Source organism: Pseudochaenichthys georgianus, chromosome 23, assembly GCF_902827115.2.
Source record: "Pseudochaenichthys georgianus chromosome 23, fPseGeo1.2, whole genome shotgun sequence".
In the NCBI taxonomy this organism is placed as follows: Eukaryota; Metazoa; Chordata; class Actinopteri; order Perciformes; family Channichthyidae; genus Pseudochaenichthys; species Pseudochaenichthys georgianus.
The window spans coordinates 23,784,881-23,807,679 of NC_047525.1; the positions used below are offsets into that span (position 1 = coordinate 23,784,881).

General features: G+C 40.9%; 1 protein-coding gene across 3 annotated transcripts; it reads left to right on the forward strand.

Moving 5' to 3' along the window:
* The first annotated feature begins 325 nt into the window (after window positions 1-325).
* Window positions 326-22,565, forward strand: LOC117439209 (zinc finger protein 629). Of its 3 annotated transcripts, XM_071201796.1 has the most exons (8): window positions 326-682; window positions 2,414-2,524; window positions 5,891-6,090; window positions 10,585-10,668; window positions 10,779-10,871; window positions 11,623-11,733; window positions 14,143-14,266; window positions 20,119-22,565. In XM_071201796.1, the coding sequence occupies exons 1-8, from the start codon at window positions 658-660 to the stop codon at window positions 21,801-21,803; spliced, it is 2,433 nt and encodes an 810-aa protein (XP_071057897.1). In that variant the 5' UTR covers window positions 326-657; the 3' UTR covers window positions 21,804-22,565. The 3 variants fall into 3 exon arrangements, with proteins under 3 accessions (XP_071057897.1, XP_033930898.1, XP_033930900.1); XM_034075007.2 differs by lacking the exon at window positions 2,414-2,524 and having other exon boundaries at window positions 328-682; XM_034075009.2 differs by lacking the exons at window positions 326-682; window positions 2,414-2,524 and adding an exon at window positions 8,785-8,887 and having other exon boundaries at window positions 6,003-6,090.
* The last annotated feature ends 234 nt before the right edge of the window (window positions 22,566-22,799 follow it).

Here is a 22,799-nt window from a genome sequence, read left to right on the forward strand (position 1 = left end):
CACGGCAGGGCAGGAGGTGAACTGTGACCTCTCCAAGTAGAAGTCCACACTTCAAATGTAAGTCTGGTCGGGGACTTGAACCGGCGACCCTACGGCTCACAGTCAAAGCCCCTACTGATTGAGCCACTGCCAGACAAGACGTAGCGTGGAGCAGAAATGTGCAGGATTTACAATATACAAAACATTAAATCAGGAACAATTGTATTGCCAACTGTACACGGTGCATACATAAACAGTTAAAAACGTTTTTTTTTTTAAACATTTAAAGAAGTATATAAAGAAACTATTATAAGTTAAGATATACTTTTTTTTTGCTGTTATTATTTTTCTTAGTAAGAACACATTATAACATCAAAATACAGTTCATTATACAAGTTTGATGATCATTTATTTGACAAATCGCTCTTCCACTTGCTCCTTCTTTGCAAATTCACCGTGCTTTTATTTTTTACACTCGTTTCCGCCGGAAACACTCGGACTTTTGTTTTGGAAAGCTGCTACCCAGCGGCCGCCATTATTCTTCCTGGCTTGACTGTCGGAAGAAAGGCATTTAATGACTTTTAAACATTATATTTGGGGCTAAACTACAACACCGTGAGTGTATCTGTGTAGTCGTTGCACATTCTCATGAAGTAGGGGAACCCACGCGGGCACAGAATGGAGAAACGGTCCGATACCACAGGTAGGTTGCTAAGCTACCAAGCTAACTGTAGCTAAGGGAACAACGGTTAGAAAATGAGACGCAAAGAAAACCACGTGTTGCGGAGAACTGTCTTTTCGCTTCTGATGTTACGTGTTGCAGAGTTTTCTAATGTTATTCTGCAGCTGTTTAATAATACAAGATAAAGCAGGGATGGTCCATGCCGCTGGATTTCAAATAAAACCGTCCTCTGCTCCGGATGCGTCGTGTTAAGCTAAGCTAACAACAACCAGGATGAATCCCGCTAAACACTAATCAGACTAGTTTGAGTTTGAATCTAACTAGGTTGCACTTTGGCGCTCATTCTCTTCCCGACCGTACGTACACGCAAACGTACCCGCTTAGTTTCATCCTAAACCAACCCATCTGCAGCTTATCGGCATTCATCATGTGTTAGCTCTGCAGCGCCCCCTACAGGTTCCTCCTGCACATCCTGTGGTTTACTGTAACCAGGTACTCAGATCTTGTACTTGAGTAAAAGTAGAAGTACCAGAGTGTAGGAAAACTGTGTAAGTAAAAATCCTGCATTCAAAAATGTTCCTCAAGTAAAAGTAGAAAAGTATTCTCATCAAAATATAGTTAAAGTAGCGACAGTGAAAGTAGTCGTTGTGCAGATTGGTCCATTTCAGAATAATATATATGATATGTTTTATAATGATTGATCATGAAAGTGTTCTCAAAGCTGGTAAAGGTGCAGCTAGTTTGAATGACTTTGTAGACTGCAGGGTAGCTGGTGGATTTACTCCAGGTGGAACTAAAGTCTGATTTAAGAGCTGATTATATTTCACATCATTCATCCAGATCTGTGAAGTAACTAAAGGTGTTAAATACATGTAGTGAAGTGAAAGTACACCATTTACCTCTGAATTGTAGTGGAGTAGAAGTACACAGAAGCAAACATTGGTACCTCAAAATTAAATTTTCTTAGTTACAAACGTTGTTATGTTATTATAATTTATAGACGGTGGACATACTTTGTTACTGAAGGGCAAATAAGTTAGTTAAACTTCAGCAAAACCGTAAGTACCCCCCCGGAGTGGAGCAAGGCAAGGCAACGAAACTTAAGATAACGACGTGCGATGCATGGGGCCGCCTTGAGGGGGTTTCCCGACATGTCGTTGCAGTAAATTAAAGAGTGTTTCATGTTGTCGTTGCTGTGGGCCCAGGGCCGTATCCACCATTGACGTCACCTCGGTAATTTTTTCCGAGCTGTGTATACAACTACACTTGTGAAATAACTGCACTAAAAGGGATTCTTTGTAGTACTTCCATTTACTGACGATGGGGGGCGCTGCATAACTACGTACTCTCGATTAAGCAAACAGATGAAGACGACATGTATCAACAACAACTATCAAGCCCTGACTTGTACCGGAGCAGCGGAGGAGTGATGAGGTATCTAGAGATCTGAGTCCAGTGGGCTGCTTGTGTTTCTGTTCCTCAGGACATCATAGGACCAGCAGATCCTGTGTGAACGCTCTACGTTAGTCAGTGGACGTCCGACAACATGCACACTAACTTATATTGCAGCTATAGGCTATACTTTGGTTTAAATTGCGTGAATAAACTATCTAGAGAGCTAAAGTTAATTACATTCATCCAATGTCAGAAGGATTACCTTTTAACAAACGTTGTAATGCTTTTCTTTTATTTCAATTTGAGTAAAACTTTGAAGATATAACATTGTATTGTTTTCTTTTTACACTGACTCAGATATAAAGAAAATACTACGTCAGTCGAAGCTCAGCTTTGGTAAGGAAGAAACAGGACAAGCAGAGAGAAAGAGAGAGAGAAAAAGTGATGGAAGTCAGGGAGGAACTGCAGGTACAGTCACACAAAAGAATGTAGGCTTAATAACCCCATCCATCTATCCATCCATCTATCCATCCATCTATCTATCCATCCATCTTTCCATCCATCTATCCATCCATCTATCCATCCATCTTTCCATCCATCTATCTATCCATCCATCCATCCATCTTTCCATCCATCCATCTATCTATCCATCCATCCATCTTTCCATCCATCTATCTATCCATCCATCTATCTATATATCCATCTTTCCATCCATCCATCTTTCCATCCATCCATCTATCTATCCATCCATCTATCTTTCCATCCATCCATCCATCTATCTATCCATCCATCTATCTTTCCATCTATCCATCTATCTATCCATCCATCTATCTATATATCCATCCATCTATCCATCCATCTATCTATGTATCCATCCATCTATCTATCCATCCATCTATCTTTCCATCCATCCATCCATCTATATATCCATCCATCTATCCATCCATCTATCCATCCATCTATCTATGTATCCATCCATCTATCTGTCTATCTATTAGGGCTGTGCAATTTAATCGATCTTGCGATATATATCGATATTTAATTTTCCGAGAAAGTATCGATATTTCAGCCGCGGGTATCGATACATTAAGTCTGATAACTGTGTTCGTTATACTCACGTCCAGGAGAGAAGCTTTAAAAAGGAGACTAATTGAGTCTCTGAGAATGTTCAAATGTATACTTTAATTAATAAAAAGCGCGGTAATGTTACAAGCAGAAAATGAGCGAAGGGAAGAGAGCGAGCTCCACCTTTCCAGCTGTTAAATATCCTCTGCTGAATCCTCCCTGTGGGCCGGTTGGCGCTGCTGGGGATCGGCCCTCCACGTCTCCAATGTTCGTTGTTGCGCATTACAGAGGATTCTGACATTGCACATTAAATATATAACTAAACACGCCTTTTCTCCTCCTTATCTCTTTCATGACTTTGCATTTAATACATTTTAAACGCTGTAATCAATACTCCAAAAATACCTCACGGCTGGTATCATTTCCGGTAGTTCCGAATGTTGTCTCATGCTACCCACGTCTGTAAACAAACGTATTCAAATAAACTGTACCTTCATTTAATATTCAGCAATAATAATATCTCGACGTCTATAGTTGTAGTGTTGAAATCAGTAGGTTTCGGTGTGCAACACTCCGTGTCATATCGCTACTAAATGCACCTCTATAGGAAATGGTATATTAGCCACATGCTAAATGCTAACCGGAGATGAAGGATTTTCAGAATAAAAGCTCAACAACTGGTTTTGCACAACAACTTCTGGTTTTTCAGTATAAAACAGCATTTAAACTGACTATGTTTATGGTACTTTATGCCATCAAAACATTGATTTTAATTTCTAACAAGTCCCATTCAAATCCCCCGTGTTCCGCCACCTGCTGCACCTTTTCATTCTCCATTGTCCATTGTGATACTGCACTTTACAGCTAGAGTTTGCACATCTTTCTTTTGATTCATTTTGTCCAGCATTTGCAAGCTGTAGACTCTCTGTCAGAGCCATATATTGTATAATGGATGCTTTCAGTTTTCAGTTGAATTAATTCAATCCAAGTCAATGGAACACTTACAAGATGTCACCAAAATCCCACTGTCCCTTTAAAATCTTTCAGAAAATGATATAAGTGTATCGAATTATATCGAATCGTATCGTTGGCTGAATATCGTGATATATATCGTATCGTTGGCTGAATATCGTGTATCGTATCGTGAGATTAGTGTATCGCCACAGCCCTACTATCTATGTATCCATCTATCTATCCATCTATCTATCCATCTATCTATCTATTTATCTATAACTTAGTCTTCATTTACAATATAGACAATATGCATCATTTTTAAACAACATACATCTATTGCAGTACAATTGTATAAAACACAATTTGCTTACATCTTTGTTCTCTTTTGAGAATCAAACAGATAAAAAAAAATGAAAGTGAAATGAACTACATTTCTGAATTGTTTTTAATTCACTGGCAGGAGCAACAAGTGAACAACGAGGGAGAGATTAAACAAAGAGAAAGAGTAGAGGACAGAGAGAGTAAAGAACAGGAAGAAGACAGAGAGACTCAGATGGAAGAGAGGCTGCAGGTTATGGAAAGGAGAGAGCCATGGAAAATGAATGTTGACAATGTTTTGTGATAATTTTAGCCTCTTCCGCATGTCCAGATCATTAATAGTAACAATGAACTAATTCAAAATAATTGATGCTGTAGTCCACTGACATGGTTTGAAATCAATATATCATCCAATGTGTGACCCCCCACAGGACTTAAAAAGCACCTAACTAGATCATGAAAATCCCAGAAATCTCGGGAGGGTATACCCCCGAACCCCCCTAGCATCCTTGGACCTCGATATTTAGGAAATCCTGGATACGGCCCTGTGTGGGCCTTCTTAATCTACGTTCTTTGGGGGCCCCCTTCTGGTCCGGGGCCCCAAACAGCAAGCGGCGGCCCTGCTCCAAGTGGAAGCCCTATTGTTATCATTTTGATATGTATTATAATAGCTATCATTCCTTTTTATTGATTAACATGCAGATCATTTTGGGATAATTGTTTAGTCTATGGAAATGTCTATCCTAATTTCTCAAAATCCAAAATGGTGTCTTCAGTTGTCTGCTTTTGTCCGTCCAAAACCAGAAGATATCCAGTTTAATAGGAACTGAGAAAATATGCTATATTTGAGAAGCTGAAAACAGCCTTTCCTGTCAATCATGAATGAATAGTTAAGATACTTTATTTATCGATAGAGCTGGCGATTACTTCTCTGTCAATAGACCAAAACAAAAGAAACTTGCTTCCTATTTTTCTGACAGAAATCTTCCTAACTTTTATTTTTGTATATATTGATTGTTGTGCTTTTATTTAGGTCTTAATGTGTGCATATGTGTCTTTGATTGTGTATATATAGGTATATGCATATTTGCATACATATATTTGTATTTGGGATTGTGGGAAACGGTATTTCGATCTCTGTCTGTACACTACACACAGGGTTCAGGTTCTTTTATTTATTTAGATTTAGTTTGCAGATAAAACCAAACACAGACAACAGACACATCTCTAATAAAAGAACTAATACAAGTAGACCCTGCTCCGTCAATTCTCAAAATATTTTAAAACATTTGAAAAGAAGAACACTAGTACAAACATGGGCATTCAAAATTCATAATTAACTAAATAGGCATCTGTGTGACGCTCCTATGATTTGATAAGTTGTGCAATAGCTGCTGGGATAAAATGTTTTTATACCGCTTCGTTCTACTCTTCTCACAAACTGAAAGATTGTCAATAAAGTTGACTTTGACTAACTCCCTCTTCTTCTGTTCACAGGTGCCCTCCCCCTCTCCTCCCTCCGCCTCATGGCCTCCCCCCTGCAGCTCACCTACTCGTACATCTGGCAGGTCATCCGGCAGAGAAACGTCAAGCAGTACGCGAAAGTGGAGGAGTTTGTTACCATGGTGACGCAAACTGTCCCCGACCTCATCAGCTTCAAGCAGACGGCGCAGCTCGTCCTGGGGTTGAGAGCGAGGGTGAGCGAATATCAAATTCAATGGAGCTTTAATAATAGATTACATTAGTATAGCGCCTTTCAAGGGACCCAAGGCCGCTTTACATGGGGAACAAACAAACAATCAGAAGGGGAACATAATAAAGTAAATACACATTTAATTTAATAGCAGTAGGAGTGGAATTAGGGGGGCTGTGAAGGGTTAGGGGTTAAAGGCCATGGTGAACAGGTGAGTTTGTAATGCTTTTAATTGGCATGACCATATCAAATACATAGCACGTTGTACAATGTGTTACAACAGCAGAATACAGCATTTGTCAAAATTGTGGATTTATTTGCTAAATACGGTACCTCCATCACACTGAGCTTTCGATGCCGTTTCTTAAAGGTATGGTGACTTAACCATACCCAAATGGACCAATCCGCGGAGCCGTTACCAATCCGCTGACTTCCTCACACACACACACACACACACACACACACTCACTCAATCTTTTCTCAGCTGCGTCCACGGATTTCTCAGCCTGAGACAGCGAGAGGCTGTGAGTCTGTGTGTCTGAGCACACCCACAGACTCACTGTGTGTGTGTGTGTGTGTGTGTGTGTGTGTGTGTGTGTGTGTGTGTGTGTGTGTGTGTGTGTGTGTGTGTGTGTGTGTGTGTGTGTGTGTGTGTGTGTGTGTGTGTGTTGTGTGTGTGTGTGTGTGTGTGTGTGTGTGTGTGTGTGTGTGTGTGTGTGTGTGTGTGTGTGTGTGTGTGTGTGTGTGTGTGTGTGTGTGTGTGTGTGTGTGTGTGTGTGTGTGTGTGTGTGTGTGTGTGTGTGCGCGCGCTCGGGCTGGTTTTCGCGGTGTCTCGCTGACCCCACGCAGCAACCAGGAAACCACACCAGTAAGCCAGCTCACACTGTCCGCTCCTCGCAGCAACGTTGCGCCAACACGGCACCCAGACCCCACGCAGCATTCTCATCTCTTTGTCGTTACTGGTGTCATTTCCTGGTTGCTAACGCCGTTGTAAAACATAATCACTGATGTTCCGTTGTAACGGTGGTGGACTCATCAGAACAGAGTGGGCGAGCTGACCAATCAGAGCACAGTGGGCTCACAGGGAGGGGGGGGGGGCAGGAGCTCCAACAAGCCGTGTAGGACAGAGAGTGAATACACATGCTATACAGCAGGGGTGCCCAACCTTTTTTGAACCGAGGGCTACTTTTAAAGTTGCCAGTCTGCCAGAAACAGTGTTCGTCCTTTAAATAAACAAATAGTCTCTTCTCTGCAGTGCAATGCAGCGGTCAAAAAACCGTGTGGCTTCACAACCAAACTAGAACACAGAGTATAATCAGCAGGACTCTTTTAACCAGCTGAGGCAATCACAGCACCAATCAGCCGCTCCGCCCAGCCGTGGCTGCGGATCACGATCACCTGACACCAATCAATTATACTCCATTATATGTCCTTATTCTGTTTTCTACTGTTTTCTACGTCATACCTTTTTATATTTGTACACAAGGCAATTCAAAGTGCTTTACAAAAAATGAAAGACATTAAGAAAATGGCATTTAAAATCAGTCATTAAAAAGAAAAGCTAATAAAATAAACATTAAAAGAAAAAATACATGGATAAAAGTTACAGTGCAGTCTAAGATATGAATAGTTCAATTAAAAGCAGCGACAAAAAGAAAAGTCTTCAGCCTGGAAGTACTGCTTTTTATTGATCTAAATTACTTAACGTAACAAGTTAACCTTCTTCTTGGACGCAGCTATGTATGAAATCAAGTCATTTTAAGAGTGCATTTAAAGTGTACAGGGTAACAACAGACAGACAAAAAGTCCTCAGTCTAATGGAATAATCAACGAGCTCAGACAATGAACCTAGCGATGCGAACATGGTAGTCCAGGAATGATAGTTTGATAAATTTGAGTTTGATATACTTTATTAATCCCCGTGGGGAAATTGTTTGTAGCTGGAGTTGGCTGATAAACGCTGCTAGTCAATGTTGATTCGATGGTCAACTCTGTTCCCAGATAGTAAAACCTCTCACAAATACCGCGTATATAACGCAATTACCTCGGACTTAGTGATGTATTAAGACATATGACAAAACATGACATAAAACAAGCATACAGCACTGTTTAGAATCCATTTGGTCTGGTTTAGCGCAACCATGTAGGCGGCCATCTTTCACTTCTGTTGACAATATGCAGCTACCCAATTGGTGGAGCACGATCACGTGACGAACCGTGGCACTACTTTGGACCACGATATTATTACGCTTTGAAGGGACTAGTTCAGCCAATAATTACGTGCCTAGAAGAATTGGCAGGAATTTTAGCGACGAACTTTTTTTGGGTGGATAAGCATGACGCGTTCTTTTTTATGAACTAAAGATTGTGTAGTTCCACTTCTGTGGAGCGGGATTTCTTTTCTAGAGGACTTTTCGAGGTTCACCTTGCGGCCTAATAGGACCAGCAGATCCTGTGTGAACGCTCTACGTTAGTCAGTGGACGTCCGACAACATGCACACTAACTTATATTGCTGCTATAGGCTATACTTTGGTTTAAATTGTGTGAATAAACTAGCTAGAGAGCTACAGTTCATTACATTCATCCAATGTCAGAAGGATTACCTTTTAACAAACGTTGGAATGCTTTTCTTTCCTTTCAATTTGAGTAAACATTGAAGATATAACATTGTATTGTTTTCTTTTTACACTGACTCAGATATAAAGAAAAGACTACGTCAGTCGAAGCTCAGCTTTGGTAAGGAAGAAACACGACAGGCAGAGAGAGAGAGAAAGTGATGGAAGTCAGGGAGGAACTGCAGGTACAGTCACACAAAAGAATGTAGGCTTAATAACCCCATCCATCCATCTATCTATCCATCCATCTATAACAATAGTCTTCATTTACAATATAGACAATAGGCATAATTCTAAAACAACATACATCTATTGCAGTTATGTCATAATAACATACAATTGTATAAAACACATTTTGCTTACATCTTTGTTCTCTTTTGAGAATCAAACATAACAGATTTAAATAAAAATAAGAATGCAAGTGAAATGAACTAAATTGCTGGATTGCTTTTGATTCACTGGCAGGAGCGACAAGTGAGGAGGAGCAAAAAGTGAACAACGAGGGAGAGATTGAACAAAGAGAAAGAGTAGAGGACAGAGAGAGTAAAGAACAGGAAGAAGACAGAGAGACTCAAGAAGATGGAAGAGAGGCTGCAGGTGATGGAAAGGAGAGAGACATGGAAAATTAATGTTGACAATGTTTTGTGATAATTTTAGCCTCTTCTGCATGTCCAGATCATTAATAGTAACTGTGGAGGAAACTTCTGTGTAGCAATGCAGTGGGAGTCACCGACTCGTGAGACACGGGACGAGCAGGAGTTCTGATGTCAAACACTGATATGTAATACAAGCATCGGCCGGAGAAATTCACATCACAAGTCACACAGTCAAAGGTTCTGACTGCACGGGTGGTTTGCCATGTCAAATCTGATCAGCCTCGTATCTTGGTAGACCTTTTAACTAGTTTACAGAGAGTCAAATCCACATATTGGGGATGGGCGGAAACATCTGCAGACACAGAAGATGTCTCTCACATCTCTGGAGTTTAGAAAGCCAGCGTTCTCACACTCGCAAAACCTCCCTGTGCCCACCAGGTCAGGCCATACAACCTAGTATCAACATACGACTGCATTAACACATTCCTTACGGGAGATTAGAAGCAGGGATGGTCGTAAATGTCAACACACAGAATAAGGTTAAATGTCTAGGAGTAAAGACAAAGTTAATCCCTAATGGTAACAAGCAACTGATTCTTATGCATTACACTTTCAAAAATAATGTATGCTGCAGCCCACTGACATGGTTTGAAATCAATATACTATCCAATGTGTGACCCCCCCACAGGACTTAAAAAGCACCTAACTAGATCATGAAAATCCCAAAAATCTCGGGGGGGGGGGGGTATACCCCCGAACCCCCCCGAACCCCCCTAGCATGTTTGGACCTCGGTATTTAGGAAATCCTGGATACGGCCCTGGCCATGACATGGGACCTTTAAGAAAATACATTAATACTTAAGACATTACATTATATATACATTACAATTGTGCAAAGTAGCTGTTGTACAAATGTATAAAAGCTTGTGTTCCTATATCTGTCCTTGTATCCTAACATGAACTCCGTATATTTCCTATTACATGCTCACAAAACTGTATCTTTGATGTAGGCTTATTTATTGTGTCGATTTTTTACTGCAGTGAGAGTTGCTAAGGAAATTGCATTGATGATGACAAATAAAGATATATTCTATTCTTATTCTATTCACTGTGCAGAATTTCTGCTTTCAAGTTAAATGGACATCTTCGATTGAGGAGTTTTAATCATTAAAAACCTGCTCAGAATGTCCTGAATACTTGAGACCTACGAGGAAGTCTATTTCAGCTCTTATGAGGTTTGTTTTACTCAGGTTTTGATTTATGCTTTATCACTTCCTGTACCGTAGATCATTTTGGATTTGCTTCAAAAGGACGGCCCACCGGATTCTAAAACCATTCAAACGCTCATCAATAAGCTTAAAGTTTTAGCGGTAAGAAAGGACTTTTTCTGTTCCCTGAGAAAACATGCAGTCATGGACACGTTTAAACATGGCGTGTGTGTCAATTCAACCTCAGTGACGGTATTTGCTGTGTTTTACAGAAGGACCCAGAGGTGGAGAAATCCCAAACGAACTTCATGGTGCTGGTGCAGAACCTGCTCAAGAACCCAGCGGAAAAAAAGCGCTTCTTCCAGGTATCCTCACCTGTGTTAATATAGTAATATACCATCGTTGGTTGTCATCACATAAAGCTATTTCCTGTTTTACACTAACATGTGCCTCTCATTTAGATGTGGTTTTATTAAAACACAGTGAATATGTAGTGTTTATAGCACAATACATTCATTTATATCTTTTTGCAGGGGGTCCGCGGGGTCTTAAAAAGTATTGTTAAATCAATTTAGATAAAATGAAGGCTATTAAAAAGTATTAAACGGCATTTTCCAAGGTATTACATTTTGTAGCTTGTTTTCACTAAGTATGTAATGGTCCAGAGAGGTTGTGTTCTACAGTCTGCCTGAATGTAGTCATGGCGTAGGTGTGTCGTGTGATTCTGTGGAGTTTATTGATGGCATCCCGTTGGGTTTGACGTCATCTGAACAGAACATCGCACGCTCACTGCTTGATAGCGTGCAAAGCTCCGTTTACGCCGGTTGTTAAGCAACATCGTTATGGGGAAATGCAAGTCTGCGTCCAAATGGTTGGAAGAGAAGGAGGAAGGACAATCAATACTGTATATAGTCAATGTGAGGTAAAGTGTGTCGCCAAGGTAACCGGTTAAAACTCAAAGTGGTGATGAGGTCTTAAAATGTATGGAGAGGGTCTTAAAGAAGGTCTTCCATGTGACTTCAGGATTCCTGCGTAGACCCTGTACCATAACATAATGTGCCTAAATGGCTCTTACACATCGGCGCTCACAACTCAAACGTCTTTCTCTCCGTGCAGGAAGTGTTCCCCGTTCAGTACGGGACGAAGTTCGACGTGGCGCTGCAGGCTCTCACTGCAGGTCTGGTCTGCAAGCTGGAGCAAGTTCTTCCCGTTCCCAATCTCTCCCAGGTATGCACTTGTACATTTGCTTTTCAAACATTTATTGTTACCTTTTTGATTTATTTGTTTATTCCACACATGGCAGTTATTTTAAAACAAACCATGTAGACAAGAAAATCTTCTTTTACCTGCCCCTTCTTACAAAACAATAACAACAAAGGAAATGACCATTAAAAAGTCAGCAATATTCTTTCAGTCGCTTACAAATACTGAAACATAAAACCAGAACACAATCGAAAGTCAACTTCATTCTTTCTAATTACACTTTCTTTGTACATTTTTTTAAACATAAAAATGTTCTTTCAGCCCTCTAAATCATTCGTCAAAGAATTCCACTTCTTTACGCCGAACTACAGAGACTGCATTGATTGGGCTTCTGGTTGGAGACAGGAAGTGCGTTTTTATCTGATTGTCCGAGAGGCGACAGCTTCCTCCCAGATCCTAGGGGATTAAAACAAATACATGTATTCTATAGTTGATCCACAGGACCCATTACAGTAACTCATTTGACCAGGTATCGAATAAAATAGCTCTACATTGAAACAAAGCAAGAATGACATTTAAACGTTTCTTAGACAAATTGTACAAAAACTATTTGAACATCTTTTTCAAAAGCTGTGTTTTGGTTGGATTATTTTTAAATGTTGACCGATTTGACAACAATCTGAGAGCAACGTTTAACAGAAGCTTTGTGAAGTACAAAAAAGGGAAACTTCCTAATCATAATCTGTCGGTCCGTAAGTAAAACATGCTCTAACCCAGGGGTGTCAAACTCAATTTCATCTCGCGCCAGTTTTATATATAAGACTATATAAAAATACATAGATAAATATTTAATATAAAATAATGTATTATATTACATTATTGCCTCTGCATTGGATTATTATCGGATAGGGTAATAACTTCATAAGTCTCTTAAGTGAGAATGTCACAAAATGATTTAAAAAGAAAAGTGAAATTCTGGAAAAAAAGTAATAAAAAAATGCATATTTTGAAGAAAAAAAGTGAAATTCTAAATAAAAAAAAGTCAAATTTGAGATGCATTGTGGGACATGTAGTTTATGGGCAACGTGCTTCTGTAAATCGACATGTAACCGTATAAAAAACATTATATTCTTTACAAGCTCTTGTGGGGCCGCATTAAATGAAGTCACAGGCCGGATTTGGCCCCCGGGCCTTGAGTTTGACACCCCTGCTCTAACCTAACAGGCAAAACAAATCTACACTCTTAACTAGGGTTGCAACATTCAGGGGAATTTTCAAAGATGGAAACTTTCCATGGGAGTAAACTGAGAATTTTCTAAATTGAAGGTTGGCTCTTCGTAGGGAACTTAAATATAGTTGGGAAAATATATTTTAGCATAATCTGACTAAAACAAACAGATGCAATTCAAGTACACTTGGATATCCATGCCATTCCTCCATCACATGCACATGGCACACTGCTTACTGCATGGCTATTGAGACCACACCCCCTTCAGCAGGGATGGCCAACTTGGATGGTGGTGGGGGCCACATCATTTATGTACTGGCCACAAAGGGGCGGAACATTTCTGGTAAGTTTCCATGGGAAGTTAAAGGTGGGGCATTTTGGAAATATTCCATATTGGCAACTTTCCATGGGAAGTTAAAGGTGGGGCATTTTGGAAATATTCCATATTGGCAACTTTCCATGGGAACTAACTGGGAATTGAGGGTAATGTAATCGAATTGTATCATATCCAAGCATAAACATATATTTTGTTTTGTCATAAGAAAACTTCCATGCTAAATGATACAATTAAAAAAACATGACATTTCAACAGATTTATTTGTAAGTAGAACAGAACAAGTTTTAATTATTTTATTGAACAATCATTTGTTTCATTGAAGAACAAAAACATGAATGTTGAGTTAAATATTACTCACCCCTGTGACTTACTCACCTCATGTGATGGAGGCATGCACAGTGCCTGCAGGGGGTGTGGTCTCAATAGCCATGCAGTAAGCAGTGTGCTATGGCATGGATATCCAAGTGTACTTGAATGGCATCTGTTTGTTTTAATCAAGATTATGCTGAAATATACTTTCCCCAACTATATTTAAGTTCCCTACGAAGAGCCAACCTTCCATTTTGAAAATTCCCAGTTTGTTCCCATGGAAAGTTTCCAAAATGGAATATTTCCAAAATTCCCCAGCATAACTTCCCATGGAAATGTACCGGAAATGTTCCGCCCCTTTGCAAACCTACTCTTAACTAATTTGTTGTTGTAAAAATGTTGTCGTTTTTACAGAAACTACTTCATTTTTAATTTCAGACATGTGTGTTTGTATAAATAATATAATAGTAATTCTAAATGTACATGTAAGAAAACGTGATCTAACCTAATATTGAACAATAAATCGATGCTCATTTGTTGTCCCTCCTCTCGTCCTCAGCTCGGCTCCATGCTCTCCGCCCAGCCCTCGGAGCTGGGGGCCTGCGGCGGATTCATCCCCGACAGCCGGGACCTGAAGACCCTCCTCCTGCACCAGCAGGCCAAGGGGCTGCTGGGTATTAAAGGTACACTTCAGATAAGATAAGATGGACCCTTAGTGATCCAGGTGTTTTACAGACTCAGGGACGGCTTCATCCCACAGGCCTTTACACTGTTAACCACTTGGACTTTTGAAAGAACATTCATCTGTTTGCAACTTATATAATGTCAATATTCCAATTACTTGTATACAGACTATTCTGCACAATTTCCATTCTATTTTATTTGATGTACTTGCACTATTATCCAGGGGGTCCGCGGGGTCTTAAAAAGTATTAAAAGTTGATCAATCAATTTAGAGAAAATGAAGGCTATTAAAAAGTATTAAACTGCATTTCCCAAGGTATTACATGTTGTAGCTTGTTTTCAATAAGTATATAAAGTGTCCAGAGAGGTTGTGTTCTACAGCCTGCCTGGATGTAGTCATGGCGTAGGTGTGTAGTGAGATTCTGTGGAGTTTATTGATGGCATCCCGTTGGGTGTGACGTCATCTGAACAGGACATCGCACGCTCACTGCTTGATAGCGCGCGAAGGTCCGTTTACGCCGGTTGCTAAGCAACATCGTTATGGGAAAATGCAAGTTTGTGTCCAAATGGTTGGAAGATAAGGAGGAAGGACAATCAATACTGTATATAGTCAATGTGAGGTAAAGTGTGTCGCCAAGGTAACCGGTTACAACTCGAAGTGGCGATGAGGTCTTAAAATGTATGGAAAGGGTCTTAAAGAAGGTCTTAAAAGGTTTTGACTTCAGGATTCCTGCAGACACCCTGCTATCTGTTTTATTCATGTTGCTCTGTTGGAGGAGTCTGGGAACTAAGATTGTCATTGTCATAACCAGGCATGAGAATCACTCACCTTTCGGCGAAATTCGCCGTTTTGAATCCAAAATAGGTCGTTTGTGTGATTCATGTAGATCTGCAATAAAAATATTTTTGGGGTATGGGGGGGGGGGGGGTCTGGGACCCGGAGTAATCTGCGGCCGCGAGCTGTTATGTGCCATCATGACACGCATGGTGTTCTTTTTTTATATATTATAATGCAGCGCGAGCTGTGTGCTCGAGTCTTCCTGCCTGTCGGCTCTGCTGCTCCGCGGTGATGGTCTAGCTTCAGCAGCCACATTAGCTACGGGTGCGTTCGTTAATATTAACTGTGCGGTCCGGAGTCACTGTGGCACAGACTGGACCGCTGGTGAACAGCTGTTAGAACGGGCCGTTCAGGTGTTCAGAGCAGAGCTCCCTGTCGGAGCGCAGAGCGTGATGTGCACTGAAAAGTTTTTCTGTCGCAATATTATCGTTGAGCTAGCTAGCATACATTGTCACTATCTGCTAACGTTAGCTTTAGCCTTCGTTTTCTAATATTTTTTTTTTCATAGGCGATAAACGGAGGTGGTATAAGTATAGATCTTGTACTTGAGTAGAAGCACTCAGATCTTGGACTTGAGTAAAAGTAGAAGTACTCAGATCTTGTTCTTGAGTAAAAGTAGAAGTACTCAGATCTTGTACTTGAGTAAAAGTAGAAGTACTCAGATCGTGTACTTGAGTAAAAGCAGAAGTACTCAGATCGTGTAATTGAGTAAAAGTAGAAGTACTCAGGTCTTGTACTAGAGTAAAAGTAGAAGTACTCAGGTCTTGTACTTGAGTAAAAGCAGAAGTACTCAGATCTTGTACTTGAGTAAAAGTAGAAGAACTCAGATTGTGTACTTGAGTAAAAGTAGAAGTACTCAGATCTTGTACTTGTGTAAAAGTAGAAGTACTCAGATCTTGTTCTTGAGTAAAAGTAGAAGTACTCGGATCTTGTGCTTGAGTAAAAGTAGAAGTACTCAGATCTTGTACTTAGTAAAAGTAGAAGCACTCAGATCTTGTACTTGAGTAAAAGTAGAAGTACTCAGATCTTGTTCTTGAGTAAAAGTAGAAGTACTCAGATCTTGTACTTGAGTAAAAGTAGAAGTACTCAGATCTTGTAGTGAAATTATAAGTACTCAGATCTTGTACTTAGTAAAAGTAGAAGTACTCAGATCTTGTTCTTGAGTAAAAGTAGAAGTACTCAGATCTTGTACTTGAGTAAAAGTAGAAGTACTCAGATCGTGTAATTGAGTAAAAGTAGAAGTACTCAGGTCTTGTACTAGAGTAAAAGTAGAAGTACTCAGGTCTTGTACTTGAGTAAAAGCAGAAGTACTCAGATCTTGTACTTGAGTAAAAGTAGAAGAACTCAGATTGTGTACTTGAGTAAAAGTAGAAGTACTCAGATCTTGTACTTGTGTAAAAGTAGAAGTACTCAGATCTTGTTCTTGAGTAAAAGTAGAAGTACTCAGATATTGTACTTGTGTAAAAGTACAAGTACTCAGATCTTGTTCTTGAGTAAAAGTAGAAGTACTCAGATCTTGTACTTGAGTAAAAGTAGAAGTACTCAGATCTTGTAGTGAAATTATAAGTACTCAGATCTTGTACTTGAGTACAAGTAGAAGTACTCAGATCTTGTACTTGTGTAAAAGTAGAAGTACTCAGATCTTGTTCTTAGTAAAAGTAGAAGCACTCAGATCTTGTACTTGACTAAAAGTAGAAGTACTCAGATCTTGTCCTTGAGTAAAAGTAGAAGTACTCAGATCTTGTACTTGTGTAAAATACAAGTACTCAGATCTTGTCCTTGAGTAAAAGTAGAAGTACTCAGATCTTGTACTTGAGTAAAAGTAGAAGTACCAGAGTGTAGGAATACTCTGTCACAGTAAAAGTCCTGCATTCAAAATGTTCCTCAAGTGAAAGTAGAAAAGTATTCTCATCAAATATAGTGAAAGACAGTAAAAGTAGTCGTTGTGCAGATTGGTCCGTTTCAGAATAATATATATGATGTGTTTTATAATGATTGATCATGAAAGTGTTCTCAAAGCTGGTACAGGTGCAGCTAGTCTGAATGGCTTTGTAGACTGCAGGGTAGCTGGTGGATTTACTCCAGGTGGAACTAAAGTCTGATTCAACACTTGATTAGATTTACCATCATTCATCCACATCTGTAGAGTAACTAAAGGTGTTAAATACATGTAGTGCAGTAGAAGTACACCATGTACCTCTGAACTCTAGTGGAGTAGAAGTACACCATGTACCTCTGAACTGTTGAGGAGTATAAGTACACCATGTACCTCTGAACTGTTGAGGAGTAGAAGTACACCATGTACCTCTGAACTGTAGAGGAGAAGAAGAACAAAGTAGCAAAACATTGAAATACTTAAATAAAGTACAAGTATCTCTAAATTGTACCCACGTATAGTACTTGTTGAGTTTATGAATTTAGTTACTTTACACCAGTGGCTATAAAGATAGAAAGACTCAACCTTGCACAGATGCATGACAATAGATTTTCAAAATGCTCAACAGTGCTGCCAAATTATAAACTCATTGCTACACAATTAAAATAAATGCTTTTATATATATTTATATTAGATGTGACTCTTTGCCATTTCTGTTCTTAGTAACACTGCTGCTTTAGTTGTTCTGACTGCTAAAATCCTGTTATTCCTCATTTTAAAGCCGATATTCCGTGGGGTCGGGGGGCTCGGGTCCTTGTCACCTTTTCCATACCTGATGAGTTTGCATCCCTGATAATACTTAGTAAGGAGGTCATAATATGTTTGACTCATGGCTGAAGTTAAGTTTCTCCAGCTCTCCCCAGGTTGGCATCGGATTGATGCTTTAAAATATGGAATATTCAAAATGTTCTTCCGCTAGAGGGATAATATCCTTCTCACCTTTTTCACCCCTGACCTGTTTTCGTGCCTGCATAACTCCACTGTACGGGGTTCGTACGGTCATTGAAAACCTGGAAAAGTCATGGAATTTCAAAATGCAAATTCCAGGCCCTGGAAAAGTCATGGAAATGTAACTAAAGTTGCGTCAAATTTAATTTACATTTGATCTAATCGCCGAAATAATCTGCGGTCGCGAGCTGTTATGTGCCATCATGACGCGCATGGTGTTATTTTTTAATATATGAAGCGCGAGCTGTGTGCTCGAGTCTTCCTGCCTGTCGGCTGAGCTCTGCTGCTCCGGTATGAGGGTCAGCTACATTATCTACGGTGCGTTCGTTAACTGCGGAGTCACTGTGGCACAGACTGAGCCGCTGGTGAACAGCTGTTAGAACGGGCCGTTCAGAGCAGAGCGGCAGAAACGTTTTTCTGTCGCAATATTATTTAAGGAATCGTTGAGCTAGCTAGCATACATTGTCACTATCTGCTAACGTTAGCTTTAGATTTCGTTTTCTAATCGTTTTTTTCATAGGCTATAAACAGAGGTGGTATAACGATAGATATTGTACTAGAATAAAAGTAGAAGTACTCAGGTCTTGTTCTTGAGTAAAAGTAGAAGTAAGTACTCAGATCTAGTACTTGATTAAAAGTAGAAGTACTGAGATCTTGTACTTGAGTAAAAGTAGAAGTACTCAGATATTGTAGTCAAAGTAGAAGTACTCAGATCTTGTACTTGAGTAAAAGTAGAAGTACTCAGGTCTTGTACTTGAGTAAAAGTAGAAGTACCAGAGTGTAGGAATACTCTGTTGCAGTAAAGGTCCTGCATTCAAAATGTTCCTCAAGTGAAAGTAGAAAAGTATTCTCATCTAAATATAGTGAAAGACAGTGAAAGTAGTCATTGTGCAGATTGGTCCATTTCAGAATAATATATATGATATGTTTTATAATGATTGATCATGAAAGTGTTCTCAAAGCTGGTGAAGGTGCAGCTAGTTTGAATGGCTTTGTAGACTGCAGGGTAGCTGGTGGAGGTGCAGCTAGTCTGAAGTACTTTGTAGACTGCAGGGTAGCTGGTGGAGGTGCAGCTAGTCTGAAGTACTTTGTAGACTGCAGGGTAGCTGGTGGATTTACTCCAGGTGGAACTAAAGTCTGATTTAACACTTGATTATATTTCACATCATTCATCCAGATCTGTGAAGTAACTAAAGGTATTAAATACATGCAGTGGAGGAGAAGTACACCATGTACCTCTGAACTGTAGAGGAGTAGAAGTACACAGTAGCAAAACATTGAAATATGTATCTCAAAATTGTACCCAAGTAGTACTTGAGTTTATGAACTTAGTTACTTTACACCAGTGGCTATAAAGATAGAAAGACTAAGCCTTGCACAGAGGCATGAAAATACATTTTCAAAATGCTCAACAGTGCTGCCAAATTATAAACTGACTGCTACACAATTAAAATAAATGCTTTTATATATTTCTATTAGATGTGACTCTTAGGCGTTTCTGTTATTATTACCTGCTGCTTTAGTTGTTCTGATTGCTAAAATCCTCTGTTATTCCTAAACCGATATTCCATGGAGTCGGGGGCTCGGATCCTTGTCACCTTTTTCATACCTGATAAGTTCGCATCCCTGACTACAGTTGCTTCAGCGAGTAGAAGCTAGTAAGCCTACTATTTGACTTGTTTTAGATAGGCACAACATGTTTAATATGCAGACCTTATTTTCCTGTTCCATGTTCAAATAAACCATTTTCAGTCGTAATTTTCTTTTGGTCATGGAAAATGAGGTAAAGGTCATTGAGAAGTCATGGAAAAGTCATTGGAAATCATTGGTGAAAAAGTGTATGAACCCTGACTGTAGCTTTGCACACATGACAATAAAAGCCTTGACCCTTGAGATACAGAATAATAATAATAATAATACATTGGATTTTTATAGCGCTTTTCCTAATGCTCAAAGACGCTTTCCCTAAAATCAGAAACAATACAAAGAAAACAAAAACCAATAAACAGTAGAAAGTGAACACAGAGTTCACATGAGAATACACATAAGGATAATAATAATACAGATAAACAGTAACAATATTAATGTACATATGTTTAAATGTTGACATACTTTTTCTATTCATGCAGCAACTATCTCGTCCTCCGTGGGAAACTGCGTCCTCTCTTCACTCGCCTTCCGACCCAAACCAGTCGAGCCTCCTCCTCCTCCTCCTCCTCCACCACCTCCTCCTCCACCTCCTCCTTCGGCTCCTCCGCCGCCGCCATCCCCAAAACGTGTAGAAGTAACAACCAATGAAACGAGCTCGGCCTCCCTCAGTGACGCTGAGGACCTCGGAGTGATGTCAGACGACGCTGAAACCCCTGACGTCAGACCACAGGAGGCGGGGGGGGGTGCTAACACAGCTGCTGCTGGAGGAGGAGCAGAGAAGGAAAAAGGTGCCGCACACACAGTTGAGACGGAGGAATCGGTGCAAAAGAAAAGTACACAGGAACCACCAGGGGAACAGGAAGCAGCCGATAAGCCAGAAGCGCAGCCGGCTCCAAAAGCCATCCCTTTCCGGGTCGTCTCGATGCCCGTGAAGTCCGCCTCTCAGAGTGCAGCAGCAACAAAAGACGCCCAAAAGCCCAACACTTATCGGGTCACGCTGCATCAGTGGGTGTCACAGATCGCCACCAACTCCCTCTCGCTCCCCGCCCTGCCTCCCCTCCCCCCCGCCCAGCTGATGTTAGACGACGACGACAAGCCCAGCATCAGGAGGAAGAAGCAGATCCGACCGCCGGCGGACCGATACACCTGCAGCGTCTGTGACAAGAGCTTCCCGTACCAGTCAAAGCTGATGGACCACGAGCGCATCCACACCGGAGAGAAGCCCTTCGTGTGCACCGCCTGCAACAAGAGCTTCAGGACCCAGGCGTTCCTCAACAACCACCTGAAGACGCACAGCACGGCGCGCCCCTACGCCTGCGGGCAGTGTGGGAAGTGCTTCACCAAACTGCAGAGCCTCTCCAAGCACATGCTGGCTCACAGCGGCCAGAAGCCCTTCTACTGCAACATCTGCAACAAGGGCTTCACGCAGTCCACCTACTTCAAGCGCCACATGGAGTGCCACACCAGCCAGATGACGTTCCCCTGCAAGCACTGCAGCAAGAGCTTCCCCACGGCCTTCAAGCTGTCCAACCACGAGCGCTGGCACACCCGAGACCGCCCTCACATGTGCGAGCGCTGCGGGAAGAGGTTCCTCGTCCCCAGCCTGCTGAAGAGACACATGGGATACCACATCGGAGACCGCCAGTACCTCTGCTCCCAGTGCGGAAAGACCTTCGTGTACCTGTCGGACCTGAAGAGGCACCAGCAGGACCACGTGCCCAAAGCTAAGATCCCCTGCCCCGTCTGCCAGAAGAAGTTCTCCAGCAAATACTGCCTGAGGGTCCACCTGAGGATCCATACGAGAGAGAGGCCGTACCGCTGCTCCATCTGCGAGAAGACCTTCACCCAGGTGGGGAACCTGAAGGTCCACATCCGGCTGCACACCAACGAGCGGCCGTTCAGCTGCGACGTCTGCGGCAAAACCTACAAGCTGGCGTCCCATCTGAACGTGCACAAGAGGACGCACACCTGCAAGAAGCCGTGGACGTGTGAAACGTGCGGGAAGGGCTTCTCCGTGCCCGGCCTGCTGAAGAAACACGAGCAGATGCACACGAGGGACGCTAACCCCGAGCTCGCCGGGAAACGGAGACACCGGGGTAAGCACAAGAAGCACTCGGTGAAGAGGAAGTACGACGAGGAAGAGGAGGCGAGCGATGATTATTAATCACAGAAACATTTCGTATACAATAAGGATGCTCTGATTCCAACGTTAATCCACATAGCTACGGTGTAATTGTCCTTTTATAAACGTTAGTTAGCGTGTGATAAGGTAGTGAAAACACATATAGAATAATGTTAGGATATTGTTTTCTGATCATTGGATTTAAAAACTACCAGTTTGAGTTATGATGGGGTGGCTCGAACGGTTTCAACAAATAAAGCCCTTTGTTGTTCTGCGTTTCCTATAATCAGGTGATGCGACGCAAGACGTTGAGGAAATGATGTCACCCTTAACTGTCACATCGTGAGAGATAGCCTACAAGGGCGTAGTCAACATTTTAAAGTATTTTTCAGAGTTGTCGTTACAAAATCATGGATAAAAGAAATGTTCCAAACATCGTACTTGGCCAACCCTTAATGAATCATGTAACGATATAACGACGCATTTCAACGCATGCACCTGTAGATAATGTGATGTGGTCTTTGTGGAAACTGTAGGAACTACCACTCACTTTTTTATGTAACCATGTAAACGGCACAGCTACTCTGCTTTTGTTTTAGACAACAGGCTGGATGTCATCTCGTCCAGCAGTAGGTGTGTGTCTTTGCTCTGATGATGATGAAATATGACAATATTATTGTAGCGCGGACACGATGAAAGCTTTTCAAAGGTTTGATGAGGTTTTGCTGTGAATCTTAACTCGAGTCAATAAGAATATATACCTGTTTTTGATGTTTTGCAGAAAAATAAACACATAGCAAAGAACTGTTGTCTCACTGGTTTGTTATCTGGGGAAGATGTTCTTAATCAAGCTGTGAAAGGTACTTAATAACAATGGTTGATAAGTTGCCATCCATTCAATTAAACCAAATAGATCCATATATAACATTAAATAGACAGATCTTTTATTTTAAACGACAACAAAATCCAAACTTTGGAGGTTTTTTATGGCTGAGTCGTGTTTTTTAAAAGTCACCTATCATGCTATTATTTTTAGGC

What these genes read in the sequence shown, in the direction of transcription:
- LOC117439209 (XM_071201796.1), top strand. Translation starts at nt 658, where the DNA reads ATGGAGAAACGGTCCGATACCACAG. An exon ending in GAAACGGTCCGATACCACAG is followed by an intron (nt 683 to 2,413) that starts GTAGGTTGCTAA and finishes ACACTGACTCAG; the next exon opens with ATATAAAGAAAATACTACGT. An exon ending in AAGTCAGGGAGGAACTGCAG is followed by an intron (nt 2,525 to 5,890) that starts GTACAGTCACAC and finishes TTCTGTTCACAG; the next exon opens with GTGCCCTCCCCCTCTCCTCC.